The following is a 26,348-nucleotide window of genomic DNA, read 5'->3' as shown; positions in this document are numbered from 1 at the left end:
GGGGCTGTGCAGCGACAACCGGAGCGGTTTAGGCAGCGCACAGGGCAAAGATGGCGGCCGAGAGGCAGGAGGCGCTGAGGGAGTTCGTGGCCGTGACGGGAACCGAAGAAGACCGGGCTCGCTTCTTCCTCGAGTCGGCCGGCTGGGACCTGCAGGTAATGCCGCGAGGCGGGCTGCGTCGGGCAGGCTGGGGCTGCAGGGCGCGGGCGCCTGGCGCGTCAAACCTGTGGCGGCCGAAGCGCACAGTCATCCCGCCGGGCCGCAGCCCGACGCAGGCCTCAGGCACTTGTGCTCGCTTTCCACCTGCTGCCAGCTCTGCTCGGTCGTGGGGAAACGCGGGGCAGCCCCGGCCCCGACCTACTCTGCCTGGCTTCAGTTTCCACTCCTCCTCGCCGGTTCGCTGGGCCCACGAGACTTTGGGCACTGCAACAAGCCGCGTGGAGTGGGGGAGCTGGGGGCGTGGCGGCCTCGCAGAGCCTCGGACGGAGGCCGGGCCGGAATGACCGGCCCTGGAGTGGAGCGGCGCCGGGGACAAGGTGGTCGTTTATCTCCCTTTCTGTAGGCCGACCGCGGGCGGCGGGAGGAGCCGGGCCAAGGGTTTGCCTCACGGCCCCTCCCACCTAATTGCTGGGAAAACTACTCCTGGGGTGGTGACGCACGTTTCGAGCTTGTTTATCTTTCTTAGTTACCTTATGTGTAAAATGGGGGTCTCATGGAGATGATCGTCTAGTTCACTGGCACGTATTAAATATTCAGAAATACTTATTAAGACCTTAAGATGAGCCAGACGAGGCAGGAGGGTTTTGTAAACTGTTGCAACGCCAATCACACGACATTTATTCAGTAATTGTAGAAAAGATTGCGTAGATGTTCCTGGCCAGCGTACATCTTAGAGGATGATTAATGTTTTTGAGCACCTACCACGAGCCAGATGCTGCTCTGACTGCATTACGTGTATCTTAAGTCATTTTGCAGCTGAGATCTGGGGTTAAATTACTTCTTCAGGCTTCCCTACCTACCAGGGGAGGAGATAACATTAGAACTCTGCGAATGTCTGATTCCAAAGTCCAGGCTCTTACCCACCGTATGCCTGATACTTTACATATGGTGATCCATTTAATGCTGGCAACACTGAGGCAAAGAGGAGCCTCATGGTATAGATGAGGACCTGGAAGCTCAGAGGGTAAGTGATCCGTCCAGGGCCACACAGCCAGTGAGTAGTGAGGTTGGGATTTCAACTGGGTCTGCCCAGGTCATCATTTAAGTTGCCTCCCTAAAGAGATAAATCATCACACCTCTGCAGTCACACAGTGTGAATGAAGCCTTTGTCCAGGGCAGAAATAGAAAATGCAGCTTCTGCCTGAAAGTGTTACAATTGGTAGGTCATCAGTCCCAGTCTCCTCGTGCTGTTGGTGGGGAAACTGGCTCGTGTGTGACATGACTTGCCTGACAGGGCCAGGACTTGAGTGTAGGCACCTCTCAGTGCCAGCCTAGTGCATGTCCTGCGCCAGTACTCTTTCTCCCGGTAGGCCTGTTAGGTCCTGCAAAAGCTCACTATTTCCAGTAGGCTGATTATGCCCCATAACAGCGCGATGCCTGCTATTAGGCTGATGACCTTGAGGACAGGAGCCATGTCTCTTTCATCTCTAGACCTCAGTGCTCTTATTTCTTTGTGCAATGTAAGTGATTAGTAAATGCTTATCCGTTGAGTCCATAAGAGAAACATACAATCACAAAGCCAAAAGGCTGGCATATGCCTTGTGTATAGAGCTAAGACATGGCTGTGTGTAAACACTGATGAATTCTCTTATCCTTTGTATAGGTTTGGTGTCCCCATTGCACAGGTTAGGAAACCGGAACTCAGAAAGTAGAAGTAGCAATCTGGGCTGGCCTCACAATTCATGACTCCTGGCTATCAGATAAGGGTTGAGAGTAAGGGCCTGAGCACACTGCCTAGGGTGGAACCTGACTCTGCCCCTCACCAACTTCGTGACCTTGGGCAGTTTTTCTTAATGTCTTAGTACTTCTGTATCAACTATAAAATGAGAATGTAATAGTACTAACTACATAGGGTTCTTTGAGGCTGAAATGAGTTCACACATGTACATTTATACTCAGCGTGGCCCATAAATAAATGCTCAATAACTGCACACTGCTTTTACTAGATCGCAGTTTTTAGTAAAATGAGAATGAGGAATGACTTCATCCCAGCCTTCCTCCTTGCTTTCCCCCCCCCATAGTAGGTGGACTTTGTTTCACGCAACATGAAGACTAACGGTGTAATTTTCTGTGGCCTCCAGATACAGACCTACTTGGAAGTGTGGGCCATATCACAGGAGGTATGTGTTAGATGAAGGCCTGCTTAAGGATCCCAAGTTTCTACCTCTCTGTTTCAGATCGCTCTAGCAAGCTTTTATGAGGATGGAGGGGACGACGACATTGTGACCATTTCGCAGGCAACCCCCAGTTCAGTGTCCAGAGGCACAGCCCCCAGGTAAGAGCCAATTTCAGTTGTTGCTACATGGATGTGTTTCCATATAAGTTGATGGAGGGTTCAGGCCTTGGAATAGGGGCCAGTGGGCCTGAGTGAGAAAGCTAGACTTACTGGTGGGTATAGCTCCTTGTCAAGTAAGAAAATGCCGACAGCGTTCTCAGAAGCCAGGTTTGTACTAGCACCTAGAGCAATTGTGTGTGGAGCCAGCCTCCCACCAGTCCCACCTGTTTAACTTGACTGTTGCTTTCCCATAGAGATCTGCACTGAGGTGGGGACTCTTACGTGAGTAGTTTATGGTCTAATCCTGGGGGAAACCACACAGCCTACTTTTAAGGTGTTCGAGGGTCTTTTATTTATGAAATGTGAGGAGTGACCTCTTCTCCATCTCTATAGGTTTTCTTTGGAAACTAAAGGATTTCCAGGGGTGATATAGAGTAGATTAGACTATAGAAAGTTATTGTCGGTTCTTTGTTTTGTTTTGTTTTAACATTTTAGGATGCCCATTACCTTATAAAGAAGTCTTAGGGAAAATAAACCAGTGTAACCCATGCTTTTCCAAATTGATTATGGAGACCTTATCTTGTTAGTCAAACTGGTATTAACCTTTATAATCCTATTTACCTCTCTGTCCCAGCTACCTTGGCTCCAAGGTTCTTTGATTTGCTGGGTAAAATAATGCTGGTCTTGCAGGACAAGCAAGACTTCTTCCTACAAGTGTCTGAGCTACAACTTCTGTCTGCGTTAGCTTGCTTTGCTTCTGTTCTCTGGCATATCTGTTTACCAGAAAATTTTACTTAGGTTTGAATTCAACCCTGGAATATAAATAACAGTGTTTCTTGGCCAGTGCAGTTGTGAATTGTGTTTCTGAGACTTAAATTACATTTCCTCCATATAAAGGAACATTAACCCAAGATCTCATGCTTCTTTACCTTCTTTCCCTAACTCCCATTCCCAGAGGAAAGAGGTTACTGGCCGATCACCTTTTAATTGCTCATGGGTGCTGGTCTGTGAGGTGCCCTCAACCCTGCAGAATCGTGACTGATCTGAGAGGTGCAAACAAACTTTTAAACATTGTTACATGTATCAGGTGCATAGATTCAGGGTCGTGACTAGCTGCAATAAGTTAAGCTGTCAGTATAGTTACAACCCGTGTTTTGTCAGGGTGTGTAATATTTGATAGTAAATTGGTCTGACAAATACCACAAACCCCCGAGTCAGTGTTGGTGTAGTTCTTTTTGTTTTCGTTTTCCCACGAACTTCGGAGTCAGTGTTGTGTTCTGTTTTTGTTTTTGTTTTTTTCATTTACCATTGAAAATGGCTGGAAAATGTTTCGATTCGATAATTGAAGAGATGTTGAAGAACTTCAGCAAATGCTACTAGAATCCAATGATCAGAACGATAGAATCGAATGTGAAAATGAAAGTGATTTAGAAGAATGAAGGTTATGTGGAAGTTCGTTCAGAAGATTCGGATATTGAGCAAGATGTTTCTAATGAAGAAAGTGAAGATGAATTAGGCATGAGTAAAGAGTATTTTTTTGGAAAGGATGAAAAATCAAAATGAAGGGAAAATCCAATAAGAAGACAAATTAGAAAACAGCCACAGAATATATTGGGTCAACTTCTATTAATTTGGCCAAATGCAAAAAATGCCAAGACGGAACTTGGAACTGCTTTATCACAAATGATATTTTAGATCAAATCTTATTATATACCAATAAGTACATCAATTCTATCTCAAACCTGTTTTGACGAGAAAGAGATGCTAAATGAATAGACAGAACTGAATTGAACACATTTTTAGGCATCTCATATATAGCTGGTGTGCGTCAGTGATCAGGTAAATCAGCAGGATTTACAGACGGTAGTGGGGTTGATCTTACAGAGTCTCTTACAGAGATTCAGGTTTATTCATAATAGTATCAGGTTTAATGACAAACTTACCTGCTTAGAACGCCTGAAAGTGGACAGATTAGCAGCTGTCAGGCATTTTCTCAGCATTTGTAGAAAATTATGAAGTATGTCATTCAATGGGACAGAACATAACAATAGGAAAAATGTTACCTGGATTAGAGGCCAATGTGGGTTTAGACATTAGATTCCATCCAAGCCCAATAAACACAGTATAAAATGTTTTGCTATGGTCAGTTCAAAAGTATTTTACACAGGAAATCCTGAAATATATGCCAGTAAGCAACTAGAAGGTCCTTACTTGACCAGTAATAAACCAGCAGGCATAATCAGGAGACTTGTAGAACCCATTTGCATATCCGGATGTAATATAGCAGAAAACTGGTTCACTGATATAAATTTCATCTCCAACTTGAAAAGGAAGCAACTTTCATATGTAGGTACTGATTGTAAGGATAAACCCCAGCTATCCCCTGAATTTGTGTCTTCTGAAAAACAGGCCTTAGAAATCCAACTTCCTTGCTTTTGGTGCAGATTGCACACTTGTATCTCATACCCAAAAGGAAAAAAATGCAATTTTAGTATCAACTATGCATTTCCATGATGCCATAATTTAGATTCGCAAAATGTCAAGGAATATTACAACCAAAGTCAGGAGTTGACACTGGACCAAAGGATAGGTACATGTAATGTGGCCAGGAACACCAAGAGGTGGCGTATGGTTATATTCTATACAATTCTGAATATTTCCGCAATAAATCCTCCGACTGGTCATATGCTGAACAGCAATGTGAAAATAAGGAGCAGAATATTTATTAGAAATCTTGTAACGCTATTAGTGTCAGAACAAATAAAAAGGTATTCAGAACTCTACAGGTGTACGTAAGCCTTTATACCTGAAACTTCATCAGTTTCAACTACAAATTGAAGGAAATTCTTACAAAGACAGAGACATCTCCCCTGACAAGCAGAAAAAGGGAAAAATGTATTAGGTGCTGTAAATCCAGAATGAGTCCCTTATCACAGTAGTGTTGCAAGTGCTGTGCAAAATACTTGCCTTGAGCACAGCAATATCGTTTGCAGTGACTGTTACAAATGTTTGCAGAGCCAACTATTGAAGAGTCTGATTAATTTACCTTGACAGTTTTTGGTTGTGTTTTTTAGCAATACCCATGTTTCTGTTATTTGAAAAGAAAGATTTTTAATCTTTATGTTTTAATATTTTTTGTTCAATAATTTTCAGATTGTAAGTGAAAATAAATTTTAAAACATGTATTATATAAGTATAATAAATGCAAACTTGCAGTGTTCTTAAAATTTTTTTCATATTTCAGCACATATTAGTAATGAATATATCTCTCAGATACACACCTACACTGTAATTTTTTTGCTCAAACATCCACAAGGTTCATGGAGCATCAGGATGTTACTTCCTGTAATATGGTTATTAGGATAAGGGCTCTTCTTGCAGCTTCTGGTTTCTGGGGTGTGTCTCTCATAGCCACCCCAGGTTACTGTTGGAGTGTTGGCATGTCAGGAATACAGAGCAGGAGAAGTCAAAACTTGGCCTATGATGTCACTCACATATTCACAATTCTCTAGTAGTCCCAAAGTCCTATCAAGGGAGTCATATCAAGACTATGGCCCAGGAGCCTGACCACCTAGGTTCAAATCCCAGCTCTGTCACTGTGGAGATTTGTGGCCTTGGGCAGGTGACTTAACATCTCAGTCTCTTGGTTTTTTTCATTTGTCAAATGTTAGTAGCACCTACCAAATAGGAGGTTGAATGACTTAATACTTAGAGAGCATTTTGAACACAGTAAATATTAGTTGCTATTAGCTGTCGTTTCATTAGCATTAGTATCCCTTCTCACCTTCCCCATTCTCTGTGTTCCCTATCTCATTTCACAAGTACACATATTTAAAAATAGACATAAAAATCAAAGAATCAAGGAAATGGGAGAGTTTACTGTTAAGACCAAAGGGAGTGAGAGACTGAACACGTGCAGACCTAAAGGCCTTCCTTTATAATTTTGGGTAAGCCTCAGACTCGGCACTGAGGGAGAGGAAGGGCACAGTTTGCTGCGTTGGTTTCCTTGTGCAGAAGGAGAACGCTGACTAAATTCCCAGAAGCCAAGCTTGTACCAGCGCCTCAGAGGGATTCTGCACAGGGCCTGCGTCTTCCTCACCCCCAATCCTGTGTGACCTGACTGTTGCAGGACCCTTAGCCTACCTCTGGTCCTCCCCCCGTCCCGCTCTCATCTTCTCAGGTACCTTTCTTGTCATCACTGCTGCCGTGGACATCAATTAGTAAACTACCCCTTTGCCTCTAGAACAAAGGTACTTGGTGTAGAGGCCCTGGTCCCTCTGGAGAGTCTGTGGAATGAATGTGAGACGGTTCATGAGTTACCTGGGTGTCTGGGCAAAAATTTGTTGTCTCTTTTCTGGAAAGGAAATCCTTAGCATTTAAGATTCTCAGAGGTCTGCGAGACATAAACAAGATGAAGCATTGCCATAAACGCAGTAGGGACTGCTGTTGTTTAGTGAGCACTCCCCAAGTTCCAGGTACCGGTTAAGTCCTTTCGTGTGTATTTCTTTAGTCCACACTACAACCCGACAAGGTGAGTATTCTTGTCATCCCCGCTTTACAGATGAAGACACCGAAGCTGGGCATCTCCCTGAGGTCTCACAGCCAATAACACCAGGGTGTCAATGCAGTTGTTTCTGCTTCCAGCAGTCAGCCAGTACTTGTGCGCATCCGGGGTCCTCCAGAGTTTGCCGTGAACCTGCCATCCTGATCTTACCCACTTTTTTCATTTCTTAAATCTTTATTTTAACTAGATTGATTAGTTTGGTGTCTCATTTGTGCCTTATTTTTGGATTTTTGAGCCTCTTGCCTGACTCGGCCTGTCCAGACCGCAGTGCTTCTTTCTGTCCACCTTCATGTCCACCTGCCTCGTTGAGCATGTCACCCCACCCACAAGCAGCACACCGTGACCTTGTGCCTCCTCACTCTCGTCACAACTGTACTTAAGTCACCTCTGCAGTTCATGTCCTCCTTGGATACTTGGGGACATTTCTACTGTGTTGTCCTGAACTCTTCTCCTGCCGTTTAACCTAATTTTTCCTCCCTCAGTAAATCATAAGTTCCTGGAAGCAGGAAGCCAGTGTTTCGGGAACACTCACACCTGTAGCTCTGCCACATATTTCTGGCCCACGCTCTCTACTTAGGTCAGTTCCAGTGGAAGTAGGTGCTCACCCTTCACAGGTCAGGATGCTGAGTCTTAGGTTGAGTAACTCACAGTTGCTGTTTCGCCAGGTTCAAGCCCAGGTCTGTCTGAATCCACAGCTACTGCCTTCCTGTTCAGCACCTCCCACTCCTGTACCTACTGGGATCAACCAGAGGGTTGCAGGCAGCTCCTGTTTTTCCTTTCAGCCAACGAAACCATGCCTTTTGAATTGTCTGACTGTAAAACTCTACTGTCCAATGTGGTAGCCACTAGCTTCATGGGTCTGTTTAAATTAATTAAAATTAAATATTTACACTTAACCACCTTTCAGAGGCTTGGTGGCCCCATGTAAGTAACGGTTCCCATATTGGCAATTCACACCATGGAAAATGTGATGTGATAAAGAACTTTTGTGCCTCTTCAGGGTGCCAAGGTAGCCTGGGAGATAGAGTTTTCATGCTGAAAAATTTTTCAGACATTTTGCCAATTTGTGGAGTACATAGACAAAATATTCTGAAATCAACAATGTTCACAAGACATCCTTACCACCAAGGTAACTCAGAGCAGTAGTTCTCGAACTTGAGCATGCCTCAGAACTACTTGGAGGGAACCTTAAAAGCAGATTGCTAAACATTCCCCCGGAGTGCCTGTTGAAGAGGTAGTCCAAGGCGGGGCCTGAGGATTTGCATTTCTCACAGTTTCACAAGTAACACGGACGCGCCAGTCCCAGGACCAACACTTTTACCACCAATGCTTGAGAGTAGTACTTGGAACGTGCTACAGCACACATCAGTACCCCTCCTGTTCGCAGAAAGTCTAAGAGGTTGGTGCTGTGATTGTCTCCATTTTCACATGAGAAAGCGAAAACTTCATAAGCATGTCCCAGGGTGGGTGGCTAAGTTGGAATCAACCCAGGAATGTAGACACCTGAGTCTGTGTCAGGTGGTATGCAGAGTCTAGGTCTAAGAACTTTAGGGGAACGAATCAAACCCATAGCCAGGGCAAGTGGTTTGCTCAAGTGTGCGCATGTGTATTTGAAGGTGTTTAACAACAGAGAGACCGGATTTTTGTTTTTTCGAACCATGTCATAGAGCATCGAGGAGCGTCCAGGAGGTTACTCTCAGCTAACTCAAGCAGAGGATGTATTTGCCTCATCAGTTGGTCTTTGTCCTCCCAGGTCAAGTTGATGGAACCTCAAAGCCTGTTCCGTCCCCTACTTGTCTCCTTGAAATTAATCTTTAAGATTGAACTGGGGCTTTCTTCCTAGTAGACAACTCTTCCTTCTCCGTGTGGCCTCACAAAATCTGTTACCCTCCTGTCTCCATATCACAGGAAAGCTACTGTTTTCCTAAGAAAATACAGGAAATGTTTTTATAAAATGTGTCTTGTGATCCTTGAAAACTAGGATTATTCCTTGAAGACAAATCTAAACTGGAAAAAGGGGTCAGTGTGAGACAATGTCAGAGGTGTTAACTCTTCTCACACTGATTATTAGCGTGCCCTCTCTACCACACACCAGACCACGGCCTTTTTTCTAAACAGTGATAAATACTTCTGGACTAAAGCACAGTAGAAGCAGGCAGAGGCCTCCTTGCCTTCATATTCATTTCCTTTCTACGTCTCGACCACCTGTCCTTCAGTGTGTTTTTCTTGGTGATCTCTAGATTCCTGGGCCACTTTCCTGTGGTGCCCTTTCCTACCAGCCCCACCCCCCTTTTCCAGTCACCTGTACACAGAGTGGCAGTCTACCAGTTCTTCAGCCCTCAGCCCAAATCTTGCATTCTTCTGGGAACCTTCCTTGGTGCTCCCCCTTCCCCACCCAGAGTGTGGCTCTCTGCTCCTGCATCCCATGTGCTTGCGTCTGCCCTGGCCCTGTTGCACAGTGTTTGGTGATGGTTTCCTGGCCGCCGTGCTGTGAGGCCTCTCAGTGGTGAGAACTGTGTATGTTCACCTTTATACACCTACCATCTAGGTGAGTGCCTAGCACAGGCATTCCCTCAGTATTTACAAATTAAATGATGAAAATAGCTATTCATGCGTTAGTTTTTAAAAATACTGGGTTGGCCAAAAAGTTCGTTTGGTTTTTCCGAGAGATGCCTCTAGCACAGCTTAGTTGTCTTTAACTTCATTCAAAACAATTTTGTTAGTGTATTGTGACAGTTGTCACCAGCCTGCATTTAAAAAAAACCAAAAAACAGCAAAATTGGTGAATTTCTGTATAGCCATTTTAATACTGAAGATAGAAGAAAATGCAAAAATGGTTTGCAAAGTATCATCCTGGAAACCCTCCCTGGGTGGTGCTCCACAGTCAGGTAGACCAGCTGAAGTGATAGCGATCAAATCGAGACATTAGTTGAGAACAATCGATATTATGCTGCCCAAGAGATAGCCAACATACTCAAAATATCCAGATCCATGAAGTTATTGGTGGAAATGAAAAATGTGTCTTTTATTTTACAGAAACAACTAAAGGGACTTTTTGGCCAACCCAGTAGTTATAGACCTGCATCTGGTTCCCCTCTCCCCGCCCTTTTCTAACTTATTCTCAGTCCTGTGTGACCTTGAAGAAATATGCCACCGTATTTTACATAAAAACTTGAGAGTAAGAGTTTAACTTTCTTCCATGAAGATCCTCGTTCTGCCCCACCAAAATAATGTAGCCCCGGTGTCCTCGACTCGGTGACAGCTGTGGGTGGGGATTACCTTTCTGAACTCCCCTGAGACCATTTTGCTCTTTTCTGTGTCTCCAGCGATAACAGGGTAACATCCTTCAAAGACCTGATCCATGACCAGGACGAGGACGAGGACGAGGAAGAGGGCCAGAGGTGAGTCTTTTATGGGGCAGCGCGGTCCACACAGAAGTCCTTGGCAGTGTGTAAATCATGGAAAGGACAGCTGTGTTCAGTCATCAGTGCCATTGCTGCTGTGGGCTGGTCACCTGCAGAGCAGAGCAGCCTCCCGCCTCCCAGAGAGCGCATAGCAGTGGGCCCTGTCCCCCGGTACTGTGTGTCGGGGTAGTCTGGGTTTGTTTTTAACTATCAAAAAATACGTATTTATTGAAGAATATTATGGGAAGGGAAGCAAATCAGTAAGAAAGAAAAACCATAATGCCATAGTAACTATCATTTTTGATATTTCTTTCTAGCATTATTTTTAATTAGAGAAGTAATGTATCACATAATAAACAGAGTAGAAGGCTTTTAAGTATACATTGCCTTACTATACACACACACACACACAGTTTGCTTTTAACTTTTAGGGATGTTATAATGAAGTTAGTGTTCACTGTAGAAAATACAGAATAGTATAATGAAAAAATATAACATTCATCTACCATTTGGTAACTGCATTAATATTGGCATATTTCCACTCAGTGTTGGTTCTCTGTATAAATAAATATTTGTTTTATATTTTACATAGTGAAGGTCAGATAATTTTATTTTTTGCTTTTGTTTGTTTACTACTACATCTTAAATGCTTTCTCGTGCCACCAAAATTCTTTATAAGTGTTTCCAATGACTGTAATAATAATCCATCATACGGGATGTCCAGTGTTGAAAATGTTTCCTTTTTTGCCACTGTAAATGTCAGTGATGTGAACATCTCCGTCTGTTCATCTTTTGAATGTTCATCTCTGAAAGTAGTCATTTCAGATTACTTTCTTGGAATAGTTTCTAGAAATGAAAATAGCAGGTCAAGGGCATGAATATTTTCAAGGTACTTGATCACAGGTTCTTAGTTTGTAGGTTAAGGTCTGGAGATCCCAAGCCTTGGAACTATAATAAAGACCTTGTAGTCCATTGAGCAGAACTTCATCTCCCTGGAATGAGCAAGAATGAATTGGCTGCAGCCTCATTTCATGGGTTTTGCTTTCCGGTGGACTCTGCCTCAGTCTGTCAGACATTCCATTGTTTCTTGAGGAGAGTAAATGTCACTTGGTGACTGGCAGTGTCATCAAGTATTTGAGGACCCAGCTCCTAAATGACCTCCTCTTCTTCCTCTTATCCTGTTACATCTTCCAGGCATCAACCTTGGCCCCTCGCTCGGCATTTCAGACCTAACTGACACAGGTGACGGTGGTCTTGTCTTGCGTTCTCTAGGGACTGTCAGGAAAGAAAAGGCTGAGATTGATTTCGATAGATTCTTAATTCCCCACCCAGAGACATGCTGCTGACTTAGCTGTGAATACAAGTAATAAGGACGCAGCTAGTCAGGCTGTGTGACTCATGGTTTTCAGACACAGGTGAATCTCAAGTCATGCTTGGCCCACTGCAAAGCCCAATGTAGGTGTCTCGAGGCTCGTTTTTGAGCATCCCCGACCTTTTCCAGTGCCCTCTCCTCAGTGCCCCAGTGTATGTCAACAAGCATAGCAAGGTGAGGTAAGGCTTGGGTGAGCTCCTGGTGCTGTAGCATACCACCTTACATGTGCGCATTACTCTGTGCTTGTTCTTTTGCATACATCTGCTGATTTGAACCTCACGGTCCTGACTTAAGGAGCAGGTAGGTAGGGCATGTGGTTCTTGCCTCCCATTTCAGAGACGAAGAAAGTAAGATGCAGGGCAATGTGCTGGCTTGCCCAGGGTCACTCAGCAGCAGAGCCAACACTGGAGTCTTGCTGCCTGTACTAACCATGCCACTGTTAACCATTAACCCAGAGCTGCTAGTGGTAGCTGCTTCTGACTGTGACCGTAGTTGCTATGTCCTAGAGAGGTGCTGGCCCCCAGATGGAGAATTGCCAGCCGGGACTCTCTGGAGCTGACGTGCTGTCGTGCATGCCTGGAATGCCCATCCCTGATTTCTTCACCTGATAAACTCGTCCTCAAGACTCAGCTCAGAAGACACCCTTCTTAGGAAGCCTTGACCGTCCTCCCCAGCTCAGTGTTCCCAGAGTACCCCTTAAACTGGCCTCTGTTGCTGTTCACACTGCCTTGTGCCTGCCTGCCTCCCTCCTTACACATGTCCCCAACTAGACATAACTTCCTTAAAGATGGGCACAGTACCCTCCACCTCAGTGTGCCCAGTACCTAGCCCAAAGCCTGTCATGTTTGTGTTTTCCAAGTGTGCTTGGTGTTAGGTGTGTATTTTCTATACAGGTTTTATGCCGGAGGCTCCGAGAGAAGTGGACAACAGATCGTTGGACCTCCCAGGAAGAAAAGTCCCAACGAGCTTGTGGATGATCTGTTTAAAGGTGCCAAGGAACATGGAGCCGTAGCTGTGGAGCGAATGACCAGGAGCCCGGGAGAGACCAGTAAACCGAGAGTGAGCATAGGGGGTCATTGTCTCTGGCCACAGGACTCTGGTTCCAGAGCGGGGGAAGGGGGCCCTCCTCACCCCAGTGGTGACTGAATTTTTGTTTTAGTTTTCATTTGCTCACTTCCTCTTACACACAGAAAAGCAGTGCAGTATCTCCCACCCTTTACATGAAATCAAGGTTTGGGGCAGTGTTTTCAAACCTTTGGTCTGGATTGGGTTCTGCACATGTTTTATGTGGCCTATCCAACTTGACTTGGTGTTTTGCTTTATTTTGTTTTAATTGAATTAATAGCCACCTGTTTTACATGAAATCTGGATTTCTGTTTCTTTGAGAAAATCAAAAATTCTTCATTGTTATCCTCTACACAGATTTCTGCACGGCCATGGTGAACTAGAGCTAGGAGCAGCTGTTTCCGTTGGCTAAGCAGCACCCCCCTCTTCCACTTTCCCCCCTGACCCCAACCACTTCATGGCCAGGCATGTAGCTGGTCCTGCAGCTCTGCCTTTGATACCCCCAAAAAGTGTCTCTAGTGGTTAACACGTTTTCAGTGTATGATTGTATGTGAGTAACCCCACCACCATCGACCCGTTCCTCAAGGATTTAAGAATTTGTCTTTTATAGCCATTTGCAGGGGGTGGCTACCGCCTTGGGGCAGCACCAGAGGAAGAGTCTGCCTATGTGGCAGGAGAAAGGAGGCGGCATTCTGGTCAAGATGTGAGTGTACATCTACCTGCCTTCGTGGGGAAGCTCGTGAACTGTTCTGCCATTTTCAGAAGGGATTGGTCACATGTATGCATGAACTGGCAGCATCTGAAAGGGATGAGATAATGCCCTTGCTGTGGTCCATGAACACAGAGAGGCTTACCTGAGAATCAAAGGTAGCTCTCATCTGGTTAGGCAGAGGAGATGGGCGAATAAAGGAGTTTACCAGCACTGGACAGTGTGTCCATGGTTCTGCGGTGGGATCAGCACAGCTAAAGAATTCAGTCTTCAGACCACCTGAGGCCTGAAACGCAAGTTTTAAAAAATATTTCTTATCTGGTTCTCCTGTCCCTATGCATAAGGGTCCCCCCTCTAATAAGAGTAATCATGCCCAGTGAACAACTTCAAGGTTGTTCTAATGTTTTTATGTCGTATTAATGCCATAAGCTTTTTCATGTAGCCTTGTGACTAGTAGTTTTCATCATATATTTGTTTTTAATCATTGTGGGTTTTATTCTAAAATAAAGTTAAGGAAGAAAAAAATAGAAAATCTATCCATCTGAGGGAGCAGCTGCTAATATATGTTATTAGTTTTTAGCTTTCTAGACCCTTTTCTGTGAATATGGCAGTTACTTTAAATGACTGCAAAATAATCTGTGGGTGGTTTAGCTTAGCTACATGCCACACACACTGGAGACCAACGGGTGGAGAAGCCATGGCTTTCACTGAGTCGCCTGCTCAGAGACACTGAGCCAGCAGGTGGCAGAGTGGAGGGACAGACCCAGGTCTGCTCTCATCAAAGCCCATTCTCTCAACCTGCGCCATATTGCCTTCTTATTTTAGATTGATGCTTACTTGGCTGATTGGTTGGTCGATTTCCTCGCACATGCATTTTTATTCGTCTGTTCAATAATGACACAGTAAAATAGTGAAAACGTGCTGACTTGCGGGTTCACAGGGCTGTGCTTGCCAGCTTCCGGACAGTGTGTAGACTGCTTCCCTCCTGTTGTCACAGGTCCACGTGGTGCTGAAGCTCTGGAAGGGCGGCTTCAGCCTGGACGGTGGTGAGCTCAGAAGCTACCAAGACCCGTCTAATGCCCAGTTTCTGGAATCCATTCGCAGAGGGTGAGCAGAAAAACTCTCCCTCGGGTTCCATGTCAGCGAGTGGGAAAGAAGAGGCTGATCCAAATGTTGGCTCTTTAAGAAGTAAGCATTTGTAAGCAGATTTAGCACAGCTGAAGTACAGATTCACAGATCTGTGCCAAAAACCTTGTGTCTGTTTTTCCCCTTTGGGCCTCACGCAGAGCCAAGTGACCAAATAAATACAGGTCTCTGCCGGGCCTTTGAGCAAACAGGAGAGTTGGGGAGGCAGACAGGTAATCACTAGAGCAGCCAGCTTTCTGAGGAGGCCCGGTGGTTTTCACAGTTGGAACCAAAAAGTTTATTCCCGTCCTGCTCTGTGTGGGTCCCAGCATTGCCTTTTCCCCCGCAGGGAGGTGCCAGCAGAGCTGCGGAGGTTAGCTCACGGTGGGCAGGTGAATTTGGACATGGAGGACCATCGAGATGAGGACTTTGTGAAGCCCAAAGGAGTCTTCAGAGCCTTCACTGGCGAGGGTCAGAAGCTGGGCAGGTAAGGAGCAGCACAGGTGAGAGCGGAACTGCCTGTGAGGCTCAGCACACCCTGTGTATCACTCACTTTGTTTAAGTCTTTACAAAGTGCTTCACATTCTGTTTTTATGGGAGGGGGATTATGGAGAACGTAGGATTTGACAGTCTTGGCTTTCTAGCTACATGGCCTTGGACTGTGTAGTCTCAGTTTGCTCAGCTATAAAATGGGACTTAATGAGAGTCCTTCCCTCTTTGGTTATCGTTACAAGGGAGAACATACAGCACTGCCCCACAGTGAGGAGTCAGCGTAAGCAGCAAAGGTAACACATTGCTGCTTTGACTCAGTAATTTAGGGTGTTCACAGCATGGGGTAACCTCGATGGCTTAAGGCTGAGACAGACACCCATGTTCAGGTCACCCAGACTCTCCCTGCCAGAAAGCTCTGCAGCAGCATTGGTCAGGATCCAAAGAAGCTCAAGGACGTTGTTGCCAGTGCAGGCTGCTGGTCTACCGTTATGGTAGCTCTTACTTCTGTGGCTCTTCCTGACATTCACTGTGTCATTTCCTGTGATTTTTTCTGCCTTTTTTCTCTGCCATGACCTCCATCTTACATTCAAACCCCTAATAGTATCTGATTAATTGTCACTGTTACCTCTGATACACAGAATTCTATCTAGACCCTTGACCTACCCATAGGCAGGCTGTTTTCTCTCAGGGGCCCACTCACTTTTGGGCCATGGTCATGGGGTCTCTTGACCAGTACTGTTCAGAGGGACTGAATGTGCATGAGAGACACTCAGAGCACAGTATAGTCCCTATTTTACAAAGGGAAAGCTGAGACTCTTGGACTTCAAGGTTTACCCTTGGGTACATGACTGGTAGGTGGTGGAGCCAGGACTGGAACCCAGGCCTTCTGATTGGCGTTCCTTCCCGTACTCCTGCATAACGAGATGCCCTCTCTGACCTAGGTCTGGCAGCTCTTGAATTAGCCTCTGTCCTTGCTCACCTCACCCTCATCTGCAGGGGTCAGGGTGTGGTCTCTCAGTAGCTGTGCTCTCTGAGCTGCTGGCTCCCCCCTCTTAGAATCCCCCACCTTTCTGTTGGCCATTCATCCCTCAGCAGGAGCGAGGGTCACATCTCAGGATATTAGAGACCATCGGATTGTAATTTACCAGAACCAACATAGTTAAGTCCACCCTGTTCTCATCATTTCACTTACCACATTGGGGTCCCTGGGTTAGTCCAGGACAGCCATTCTCAGGGTGATCCACCTATACCTTCCATGTTGGCTATAGTAAGCTTTGGGGAGCACCAGATAATTTTTTTCGTGTATTATTAAAATGAAATGTGTTTATCTTTTTAAAAAAATAGAAAATTCAGGTAAAGAATAAAAACTGTTCCTAAATCTAACTCCCAGTTATATCCAGTTAGTATCTGGGAAGTATCCTTCTAGTTTCATATGTATGGTGTATGTGCAGACATGTTGTTTATCACCTGCTATTTTGCCTAATCCATAAAGTCTGGCTCTTACTCCATATCAGTAGGTATATTTCTCTAATACTATTTCTAATGCTGATACGTTTCTATCTGTACATGTGTTACAGTCAAAGCAGTCCCCACTGGTAAACGTTTAGGCAGCTGCCACTGGTATGAACAACACTGCAGTGAATATCTTCAGTGAAATCTTTGCAGGCTCCTTAATCTTGGGCTAGAAGTGCAATTGCTAGCTCCAAAGGTCTTCACATTTTGAAGATGTCAAATTGACCTCCAAAAAGATTGTATCAATTTTTTACCTACCAGCAGTTATAAGGAAAGTCTCAGAACTGAGAACACTTCGCAGTTTGCATTGGTTTGGTTTTGTAATACTTAAAGGAAATGCTTTTACTGTGGGAAGGTCCAACTATATTATGTGTGCAAGACTCCACATCTATTTTAGCCGGGTAGGAATACATACTTTATTAGTGTGGAGAGTGAACCCACAAGTTGAGACAGCTCGATAATCAGGGGTGATGTTCGTCAGCTAAATAAATGTTCATAGCCAGTTCCAACTGCATTTTATTACAGTTTTGGCTTTTTAAAAAAGTTTTATACAGCCAAGCAAGATATTATTTTAACTTTTTAATCTAAACCAGATGGACAGTTTTCTTTTGTTGTTGTTGTTTTAGTTCTTCCCATAAATTTTACTATCTTTTTTTGGGGGGGTAGAGGGTTTAGGTTTTATTTATTTTTAGAGAGCAGAGAAGGAAAGGAGAAAGAGGGAGGGAAACATCAATGTGCAAGAGAAACATCCATTGGTTGCCTCTCGCACACCCCTAACTGGGGACTTGGTGCACAACCCAGGCGTGTCTTAACAGGAAATGGAAGCAGCAAACTTTTTGTTTGTAGGCCGGCGCTCACTCAGTTCCTGAGCCACGCCTGCCTGGGCCTTAGTACATCTTCCACTGTCATCTTGTCAACTGAAATGATTGAGAGGCAACCGCTGCAGAAAAATTTCTCAGGTTTGCCTCAAACCAGTAGTCAGTCCTGGGTTTTTTTCCTCCAGTTATCTGAAAAATATTTGAAGTAAACGAATAAATTGTTCTCAGTTGAAAAAATTCTTTGCGTTCCATTACATTTTGTTGTTGGTTTAGCTGTTGCAGTAATTTGCATGGGAAATAATTCGAAGGTTAGGAAAAGAGTACATGTACTTGAGTAGCGAACACCAGGAGTGCACTTGGCTGGGAGGCAGGCATTACTGTGCAGGCTGAGCTTTTCCTGCTTGCTGTGCTTTCTGAGGTGGTCACTTTTAAAAAGGGGGTGACGGAGCCTCAGGACTTAAAGTAGTGGAAACAGCACCTTAGTGTCTACTTTATTCCCACTATAAAGGAAGTGAGCAGTCAGGTGGTTCAGGCTCTTGGTCTGAATGAGACCCGATTTCCCTGTGACTCATGTGATATTTCAGGGAGACAGTAAAGAAACTCCTCTTTCTATAGATTTCTGATATGATCTGGCCATTCCTGCCCCTGAGTGAAGTGCCCTCACTGCTACAGATGGCCCAGCCATGCTGGAGAGGAATGGTTCAGGAGGTAGCAGTTGTCAGGCACCAAGCAGACTGGGTTCCCTTGAGCAGATGCACGTGGCTGTCCTAGACAGTGATGAGAGTGGTCTGGAACTAATGCTCTTTAAGTGTCTTGCTCCAAATAAGAATCACAAGGTCTGGTATTGACATTTCTCCACTCCCTACCCTCCTTTGCGGCAGCATAGTCTGGGAGCGCCTCTCAGATGACCTTCTTTTATAGCCCGAGAATAAACAGTAGCATCTCTGAGTGATTTGGGTCCAGAGTTTAGGCCAGTATAAGTGGAACAGGACCTTGAATAGTAATCAGGTATATGAGTGTTTTACTACAATTAGCTAAGCACAGTACTAAGCGTTTCATATGTGTTACACCCTTTAATCCCATTTTGATCCCCCTTTCTATAAATAAGGATGCTAAGGCTTATTTTATTCATTCCTATTGAATTTATTGGGGTCACACTGGTCAGCAAAACTATACAGGTTTCAGGTGCACAATTCTATAGGCCATCATATGTAGTCTGTATTTTGTGTTTACCACCCCAAGTCAAGTCTCCGTCCATCACTATTTATCCCCCCATATACTTCTCCAGCTCCCCTAACCCCACCCCCCTTGGCAGTCACCACACTGTTGTCTATGTCCATGAGTTTTTCTCTTTTCCTTTTCACTCATCCCCCCACACCCTGCAACACCCCACAGCTGTCTGCTCTCTATCTGTGAGTCAAGTCATGCCCAAGGCCACACTGCTGGCCAGTGCAGAGCTGAGTTCCTGCCCATCTCTGCGCTTACCCTCCATACTGCATTTTATCCTGGGGTGCTCTTGCACAGCCACAAAGACTTCTTTTTGTGCTCTACTATATTCTGGGTATGGTGTGTTGTTTTTAGCTATTACTGTAGGAGATTTTATTTAACTCCATTTTATTGATGAGGAAACTTCATCTTTGGGAAATGTTCCTGAAATCAAGTCCAGGTCTCCCTGACTCCCAGACCTGGCAGGAGAGTGTGGCAGATGGTAAGAGCACAGGACCTAGAGGTAGACAGCTCAGATTGTATCCTGGCTTCACCTGAAACCAGCACTGGGATCTTGGGCAAGTTGCTTAAACCCACTGTGCCTTGGTTTCCTCATCTGTAAAGTGGAAATGATGGATCCCTATTGTGAGGATTAAGTGAACTAATACATGTAAAGTACTCAGCACAGGGTCCAGATTGGTAATGGGTGCTTCATGAATGTATGCTGTGTTCATTGCAGCTCCCTAAACCACCTTATTTTCAGAGAGTGTAAGAGAAATAGAAGCAGCCAGCCAAGTTCATGTGTCAGGCTTTCCTTGACTTTCAAATGATGAGCATCTACTCTATGCAAGAGGCTGTGCTGGACTGAAAGCCAGAAACATCAGTTGCCTCCTTGCACGGAGGACTTCCTGAGTGTCCTGTGTTGGGCCTTGGGCATGCGTTGTCTTATCTGATCTTCACAGCAGCAGAATAGGTCCTTGTGCTACACGTGGAGAAACTGGAGCCCTGTTGAGTGACTGGTTCAAGGCCATACCCCTTGTCCAGTTTAGTGATAGAGCTGGGACTGGATGGCGGGTTTTGTGCTGTTTCTCCAGCATCACACTGACCCTCTTGAGTAACAGTGGCTGCTATTTAGTGGACTGAAATTCTCTGCACGAGGCCAACAATTATAACGTGGAGAAAGGACGTGGTGGTAGAGTAAGTTTACCTTAACTGCACAATCTCTCGAGACCTTTAGTGTGCCAGTGGCCTGTGATGCTCTTGGTGTAATGTCTGGCATTTCCAGAACCTTCCTGGAAATATCTCAAGGGACTAGGACCCCAGGGAACACACTTGGGAAAGCACTTTCGGTTGAATTTGCTAAGTGTAAGGATCAGAGGGAAGGAAGAGGTGTAGGAACCAGTCTGGTGAGAGGCTCTCCTCTCGTGGCCTGTCTTCTCCAGAGGCCTAGGCCAGGGCATCCGCCAAGAGAAGGGCTGAGAGTGAGACACACTCGGCGGTTTACAGGAGACAGACAAAGGCTCTGAGTGCTTGCGGAGAGTCGGGAGTTCTGGGTACATTTTGTGTTTGTCAGCCACCCTGAGTGCTTTGTTTGATTTTCCCCTTTAATCCCCTCAAAAACTGAGCAAGGCAGGTAGCCTCAACCCTTATTAAAGATTCCTATTACTACTGTTATTGAAACTAAGGGAGTGTAAGTAACTGCTCAGTAGCACATAGCTAGCTGTTGGGTGAGTTCTGGCCCCATCTGCTTGGAAGATCTGAGCTCTAAACACTGCAGCCAACACCATGACTTGTCTGTATTGTATGACTAATTCTTGTGGTTCCAGGCACCTAGTTGGCCTTCAGGAAATCTTGCCCCCTCCCTTGTAGTTGACACATGAGTATGAAATACACAATGTGAATGAGGTTGCAGTAGAGAATGCAGGCCTGAAAATTCCATCACAGGGAAAGAGTGGACTCATCTCTTATACCCATCCCATCAGCTGTTGCTGGCCTGTGCCAGGCTGCCTCCACTGCAGACTCCTCTCTCCCCATTCTGCCCTCAGCCTCTCTCATTGAGGCTAAAACTTCTGGTCTGTTGGGCTGTCCAGCTTCAAGTCCCGGTCTCCCACCCTCAGCTGTCATGGATACTGCTTTCCTCCCTTCTTTAAGCCCTTGTTCAGGTGAGGATACCAAGAAAGAGGAGGTTGAATAATTTTCCCAGGGTCACTAGAAGTGAGGGGGAGCTAGCAGTAACCCAGAGTTGGAGGTGAATTCTGCTGAGCCTGCAAGTTTCATGAGGGCAGGCATTCTGTCTTGTCACTCTTTCAGCAACACCAGATCAGTGCCAGGTGTAGCAAATGCTTAGCTGAGACAGGACCTCCCTCCTGCTAGGCGCTTTGTTTCTGTTCTGGTCCTGACATGATCTTCTCTCCTCAGCACGGCACCCCAAGTGTTGCATACCAGTTCTCCAGCCCAACAAGCAGAAAACGAAGCCAAAGCCAGCTCTTCCATCTCCATTGATGAGTCACAGCCTACCACAAACATCCAAATACGGCTTGCCGACGGTGGGAGGCTGGTACAGAAATTTAATCACAGCCACAGGTACGTCTGGCCCAGCTGATTCTAGGAGGGTCCCAGAGGCTCCCACAAATGAGGGCGGGGGTGCTGTTCTTCCTTCCAATACCAGCAGGTGCTCTGTGTTTTCCACAAAGGAAGCAGTGGGATAGGAATGTGTGCAAGTCTGAAGCCTTTGGTCCCTACTTCCATTAAATGTTGCTAGTGACTGCTCACGTCCTTCCTGTGGGTCTCGTTCCTCATCTGTAAAATTAGAGGATTGGATTCCTTAGGGATTTTTCATCCACCAAACTCTTTCTTCAAAGGAAATCTCATGCTGAAGTCCAAGTGTAGAACAGATAGAATTTGAACAGCTGTGGTTGATAGAGGGAAGAGGAGACATAGCACCAGCATCCCACTCACAGCTTTCTCCACCCCCTTCCTGCAAGGGGCCTCCAAAACCCACCAGGCTATTAAGGTCTCTTCTAGATCTGGTATTAGAGAATTCTAGATCTACTATGTCAGATCAGGTGGCCTGGATCAAAGCAAACTGTGCCTCCTCCATTTTAAAGATGGAGAAACTGAGGCACAGAGTGATGAAATGATTAGCAGGGCAGGGTGGTTACCATAAAGAGATTTGGCAGTTCCTTTGTCTAGAACAGCAGTGTGTGGATTTCATCACTCATGGGCCAGGTAAGCCAGAACGCACACGTGGGGCTCGGTGAATGGCTTGACTATCCTTGAGCACTGGCGAGATTCACATGTCAGATAAGCTGTGAAGCAAGCCCGGGGAGCACATGGGGCTTTGTTCAGACATTTCTTGTTCAGTAGGAACCACTTACTGCACTTCAGTGCTTGTAGTTAAAGGGATTAATCCATCTCACTGCTCTGAGTTCTTTGGCTCAGTTTCACGTTACTCAGTAACTCCAGCCTTTCAGCGTAAATGCTGCTCACTCCTCAGGGTGGACAGCCTATCCCAAATGCTTACCAGCTGGTGGGTGAGAGAACTCTGTTTGCTGACAGTCTCAGACTCTCATCGTGGGTGTCTGAGTCCTTGGGTGTGGTAGTTGTGGATTGCATACATTTTAAGGGCTGGGGGCAGAAAGAAACGCCCATTTAAGTGCTCTAGGGGAGAAGGCTCTCTGTTTCAGGTGACTGCATTCTCATGAGCACCAGGTTCAGGATGCACGCAGTGTCTAGGGATCCCTAGTACCTAGGGGTTGCTGACCTTCAGTAATTCTTCTCACTCATAGTTTTAGTGATTCACAAAAGAGACATATTTGCTACCCTCATGGAATTCGTGGTCTACAGGAGGAGACAGACACTAATCATGTCCTAGAATTGTTTGATTACAGACTTGTATCAGTACCATGGAAGAGCTGGGTGAGGGGACGGAGACAGGAGCTTGCAGGGAAGGCTGCCCTGAGGATGTGGCATTGAAGCTGAGGCCTGAGGCTGAATTAGTATGACAGGAAAAAGATCAGACAGGAGCCTCTGGAGAGAGGGACTCAGATGTAGCAGGGAGCATGGTGTGATGGAGAACCAGGGGAAGGATAATGGTATAAAATGAGGCCTTAGGACCATGGTGAGGAGGTTGGTGTTTATCCTAAAGGAAACAGGAGCAGCCCTGAAGGGTTATAAGCAGGAGAGTGGCCTGATCCGGTGTGCTTCCAAAGGAGAGCTTCAGCCACTCTGGAGGTCAGGGCCAGGGGAAGGGACTAGGGAGTGAGGTGTAGCCTTCTGCAGGGTGGGGTTGGTGGGCTGCAGAGAAGAGCACTGCTCACCCACCTCCCCTCTCACCCCTGCTCCACCAGGATCAGCGACATCCGACTCTTCATCGTGGATGCCCGGCCAGCCATGGCTGCCACCAGCTTTGTCCTCATGACTACCTTCCCGAACAAAGAGCTGGCTGATGAGAACCAGACCCTTAAGGAAGCCAACCTGCTCAACGCCGTCATTGTGCAGCGGTTAACATAACCACCCAGCCCTGCCGGGCGGCCTCGCCTTCCTCCCGTTTCCCACGGCCGGCTGCCCTGTGGGGACCGCCCCTCCAGCCCATTCTTGAACACCCAGCAGTCCAGTGCCACGTCTCCTCCGTAGCTCTGGGTTCTTAGATCTCAGTTGGACATTTGTTTTCTCCTTAGTTGCATTTCCTGGGTTTTTGTGACGATCAATGGACTTTAAAGAAAAAAATAAAAACAACCAAAAAAATGGAAGGAATATCACCAGCATGTTATACGGAACCTCTCCTCTCCCACTGAATTAGGCTTCGATTGCTTTAAAATCGTTTACCTCCAGGGTGTGCATAAAAATTGCTTGTGGCACACAGTATCTGTCCACTCTGTGTGTCCACCTGCCACCCCCATGATGACCAGTGGAGGAATTCCCTCTTACAAGGAAGGAAGTGGGGGACTCGGAAAGAGGCTTTGCAGCCACTTACTCCCATAGGAACAGACTCTACCCAGGTGAGAACAGGCAGCAGTAAGAGTCCCATGAAGTGTGTGGTCAGAGCTAGATGCGCACAACCCCTTCAGACGAAAATAAATACTTCCCAGGGCTCCTGTCACTCAAAGCTGGGAAATTCGATTTTCTAGGCCTGAGCCACTGGAGACTCAGTGATACCTGTCAGCCACAGCCCTTTTCTCCCTCATCACCTAGTGATTCCAGCTGCTCCATCATTGCTTTACTCACGTGCAGAAATGTGTACCTAGGGAGTAGATGGGGTAGCTTTTTCATAGGGCAACAGCTCGTGCCAACCTGAATGAGTTGAGAGTTATGGTATCTTGGTGAGAATCAAGATACCACTGAGCTATTTGATAATGTGCAGGACAAATGCTGAGAGGGGCTGGTTCCTATGCTACCTGCACTTTTTACTGTGTTAGTGTTTGCAGGAGGCCCGGACTGAGTGGATTTTGACGGTAAGAGTAAGGTCTGTGCCTGGCTTTGGTGTGCAGGCTCTGCCTCGCAGTTGTTCTCTGCCCTGCTGAGTTCAGACTTAGAGCAGTTTGGGCAGTCTGGTATAGACCCCCCGCCAATAAATAAGTGTGCTTTTCTTCTGTGCCAGTTTGGGAGAGGAGCATCACTGGGGTCTTGGAAAGCCTTTCCACCCCCCTGTTAAGTGAACCACAGACTTAGAATCAACACTGACTCAAATCTCCTGGTTTTGAATCATAACGTGCCTCAGTCCTCTTCCCAAGCAGCCCTCGCCAATCACTCCACTTTACATCCTGCAACAAGCCAAGAAGCAACACTACTTATACCCAGAGTTGGGGAACTCCTTGGATTTCAACCAAGACCCATCCTGAGAAAGGGACCCAGCTTGGTGCTTCTCATCCCAAACCGGCAGAGGCCTGCCAGGGCTGCAGCATCTGCCACAAGCGTGTCCTCCAGCAGGTGGCAGCAACTGTGGGAAACAATGCAGGTCTGGAAAAGCTGTAAATTATTGTCACCTTGACCATTAAAAACCAGAATAAGGACAATGGAGTTTGATACTTTCTAATGGATTGGCTTTGAAGAAGTTGTATAATAACAGCAGCCATTGTAAGTACTTAAGTGCCTCACAATGGTTTCATTTCCCAGTGCAGACCCTAAACAGCAGTTAGGTGGTAAGGTGTGCCTGCTTCCAGAGTTCATGCTCTTCACTGCCCTGCCCCGTGTACATGAACTTCGGCCCCAGCCTTGCACGTATGCACTCAGCCCCTCCACCCCGCTTCAGGGTCGCTCCTTGAGTTATTAGTATACACCAGAAGAGATCACTAAAACACTACTCAAATTCTACAAATGTAGAAAATTACCAAGGCCTGTTGGAATTCCGTCACCTACAGTTCAGACCAGCTAGGTGTGTCTGGCCCAAGGTCAGAGGGCTTGTCTGCCGTGGGGCCAGGCATCACACTGGCACTGCATCCAGTCTGGCTAAGGATGTTTTCAGCCCTGGTTCTCTCTGGGTGGTCCAGAGAGAAAGGGTTCATCCACCCAGATAGGCTTTCACAGACTTTGTTTCAGAAAGGGTACTCAGCAGCCACCGGTTCTGGGACTTCAGAATGCAGAGCATTCATTCTCAACTGAAGCATTTTGTTAATTGGTGGGGGCATTTTGGATTATCCCAAAAATTAGTTGGCAAGTAAGGGAACCTCCTGGAGTTAAATAAAAAGACCAGGCCAAGAGCACAGTGCAACGAATAGGACATGTCCTAATGGGAAGAGAGCCAAAGTTTATAGTGAAAAAGGTACGTTAGTTGTAATGATGCCCTTTCTGATAAATTCTGTCTAAACTAGTCTCCATTATGGGATATAGGTAGTGTCTGCTTGGTCTTGTAGACCACACCATGCCAAACAACCTTGTAGGTACAGTTGGGGGCACATCTGGTTGCTTCTTAAGAAGATGGCCACTGGAGGAAGCAGACGTGCATCAGGAGCTGAGCATATTTTTATGGCTTCGGACAGCACTGCCAAAGCGTCCTCCAGAGCAGCAGTGCCCTTTGGTGTGTGCCCACCAGCAGAACAAAGTGTGCAGGTCCCCACCAGGAAGCCTGAGAGCTGACCAAGCTAATTCCAGGGAAGCTACTGGTGCAGAAGGGCGGGTCCCCTGCTGCTCTCTGGCCCAACCGCTAGGATTTCAGAGGAACTGCTGTCAGGACTTATGCCTTCCAGGGCCAAATAAAAGAAGGACTTGTAAAATAGGTTTGTTCCTGTGTCATGGTCTATAGCTGTGGCCTCCTGTTCCCCACCCACACACACACTTCCTTCCAGGTCCACTCATTTCTCAGGCCAGGACAGAGAAGCAGCAGAAAACACATTGTTGACTTCCAGTGTCCAGTCTGGTCCAGGCCGAGCTGTGCGACTGCATCTCCACCACACGTCCAGTCCTTCAGCAAGTTCTCAAGGTCCTCCTGCAAAAGCATGCCAAATCCAGCCACTCATCCCTCCCCTGCGATCTCCCAGGTCCACCTCTGTCATCTCACACTGACAACTGCAGTGACTCCTCGTTAGTCCCTGAAAAGCCCTACGAGACCTGGCCCCTGCCTATCACTCACACTATCCATTTGCCCTGCTT

The 26,348-nt window shown here is 46.2% G+C and overlaps 1 protein-coding gene across 3 annotated transcripts; it reads left to right on the top strand.

Moving 5' to 3' along the window:
• Positions 1-24,844, top strand: NSFL1C (NSFL1 cofactor). Of its 3 annotated transcripts, XM_037044278.1 has the most exons (10): positions 1-155; positions 2,397-2,494; positions 10,385-10,459; positions 12,129-12,134; positions 12,728-12,893; positions 13,510-13,602; positions 14,606-14,715; positions 15,083-15,220; positions 21,180-21,344; positions 23,111-24,844. In XM_037044278.1, the coding sequence occupies exons 1-10, from the start codon at positions 51-53 to the stop codon at positions 23,271-23,273; spliced, it is 1,119 nt and encodes a 372-aa protein (XP_036900173.1). In that variant the 5' UTR covers positions 1-50; the 3' UTR covers positions 23,274-24,844. The 3 variants fall into 3 exon arrangements, with proteins under 3 accessions (XP_036900173.1, XP_036900175.1, XP_036900174.1); XM_037044280.1 differs by lacking the exon at positions 12,129-12,134; XM_037044279.1 differs by lacking the exon at positions 12,129-12,134 and having other exon boundaries at positions 10,385-10,460; positions 12,723-12,893.
• Positions 24,845-26,348: the final 1,504 nt, after the last annotated feature.

This window comes from Sturnira hondurensis, unplaced genomic scaffold (assembly GCF_014824575.4).
Source record: "Sturnira hondurensis isolate 20B ecotype Veracruz unplaced genomic scaffold, ASM1482457v3 Scaffold0004136, whole genome shotgun sequence".
NCBI lineage: Eukaryota > Metazoa > Chordata > Mammalia > Chiroptera > Phyllostomidae > Sturnira > Sturnira hondurensis.
The sequence above is the reverse complement of the archived record's forward strand: the minus strand, read 5'-3'. Positions and strand labels throughout refer to the sequence as shown.

Coding starts and splice junctions, on each gene's coding strand:
- NSFL1C (XM_037044278.1), top strand. CDS start 51: ATGGCGGCCGAGAGGCAGGAGGCGCTGAGGGAGTTCGTGGCCGTGACG. Junction 12,894..13,509: donor GAGAGACCAGTAAACCGAGA/GTGAGCATAGGG, acceptor TGTCTTTTATAG/CCATTTGCAGGGGGTGGCTA. Junction 13,603..14,605: donor GGCGGCATTCTGGTCAAGAT/GTGAGTGTACAT, acceptor CTGTTGTCACAG/GTCCACGTGGTGCTGAAGCT.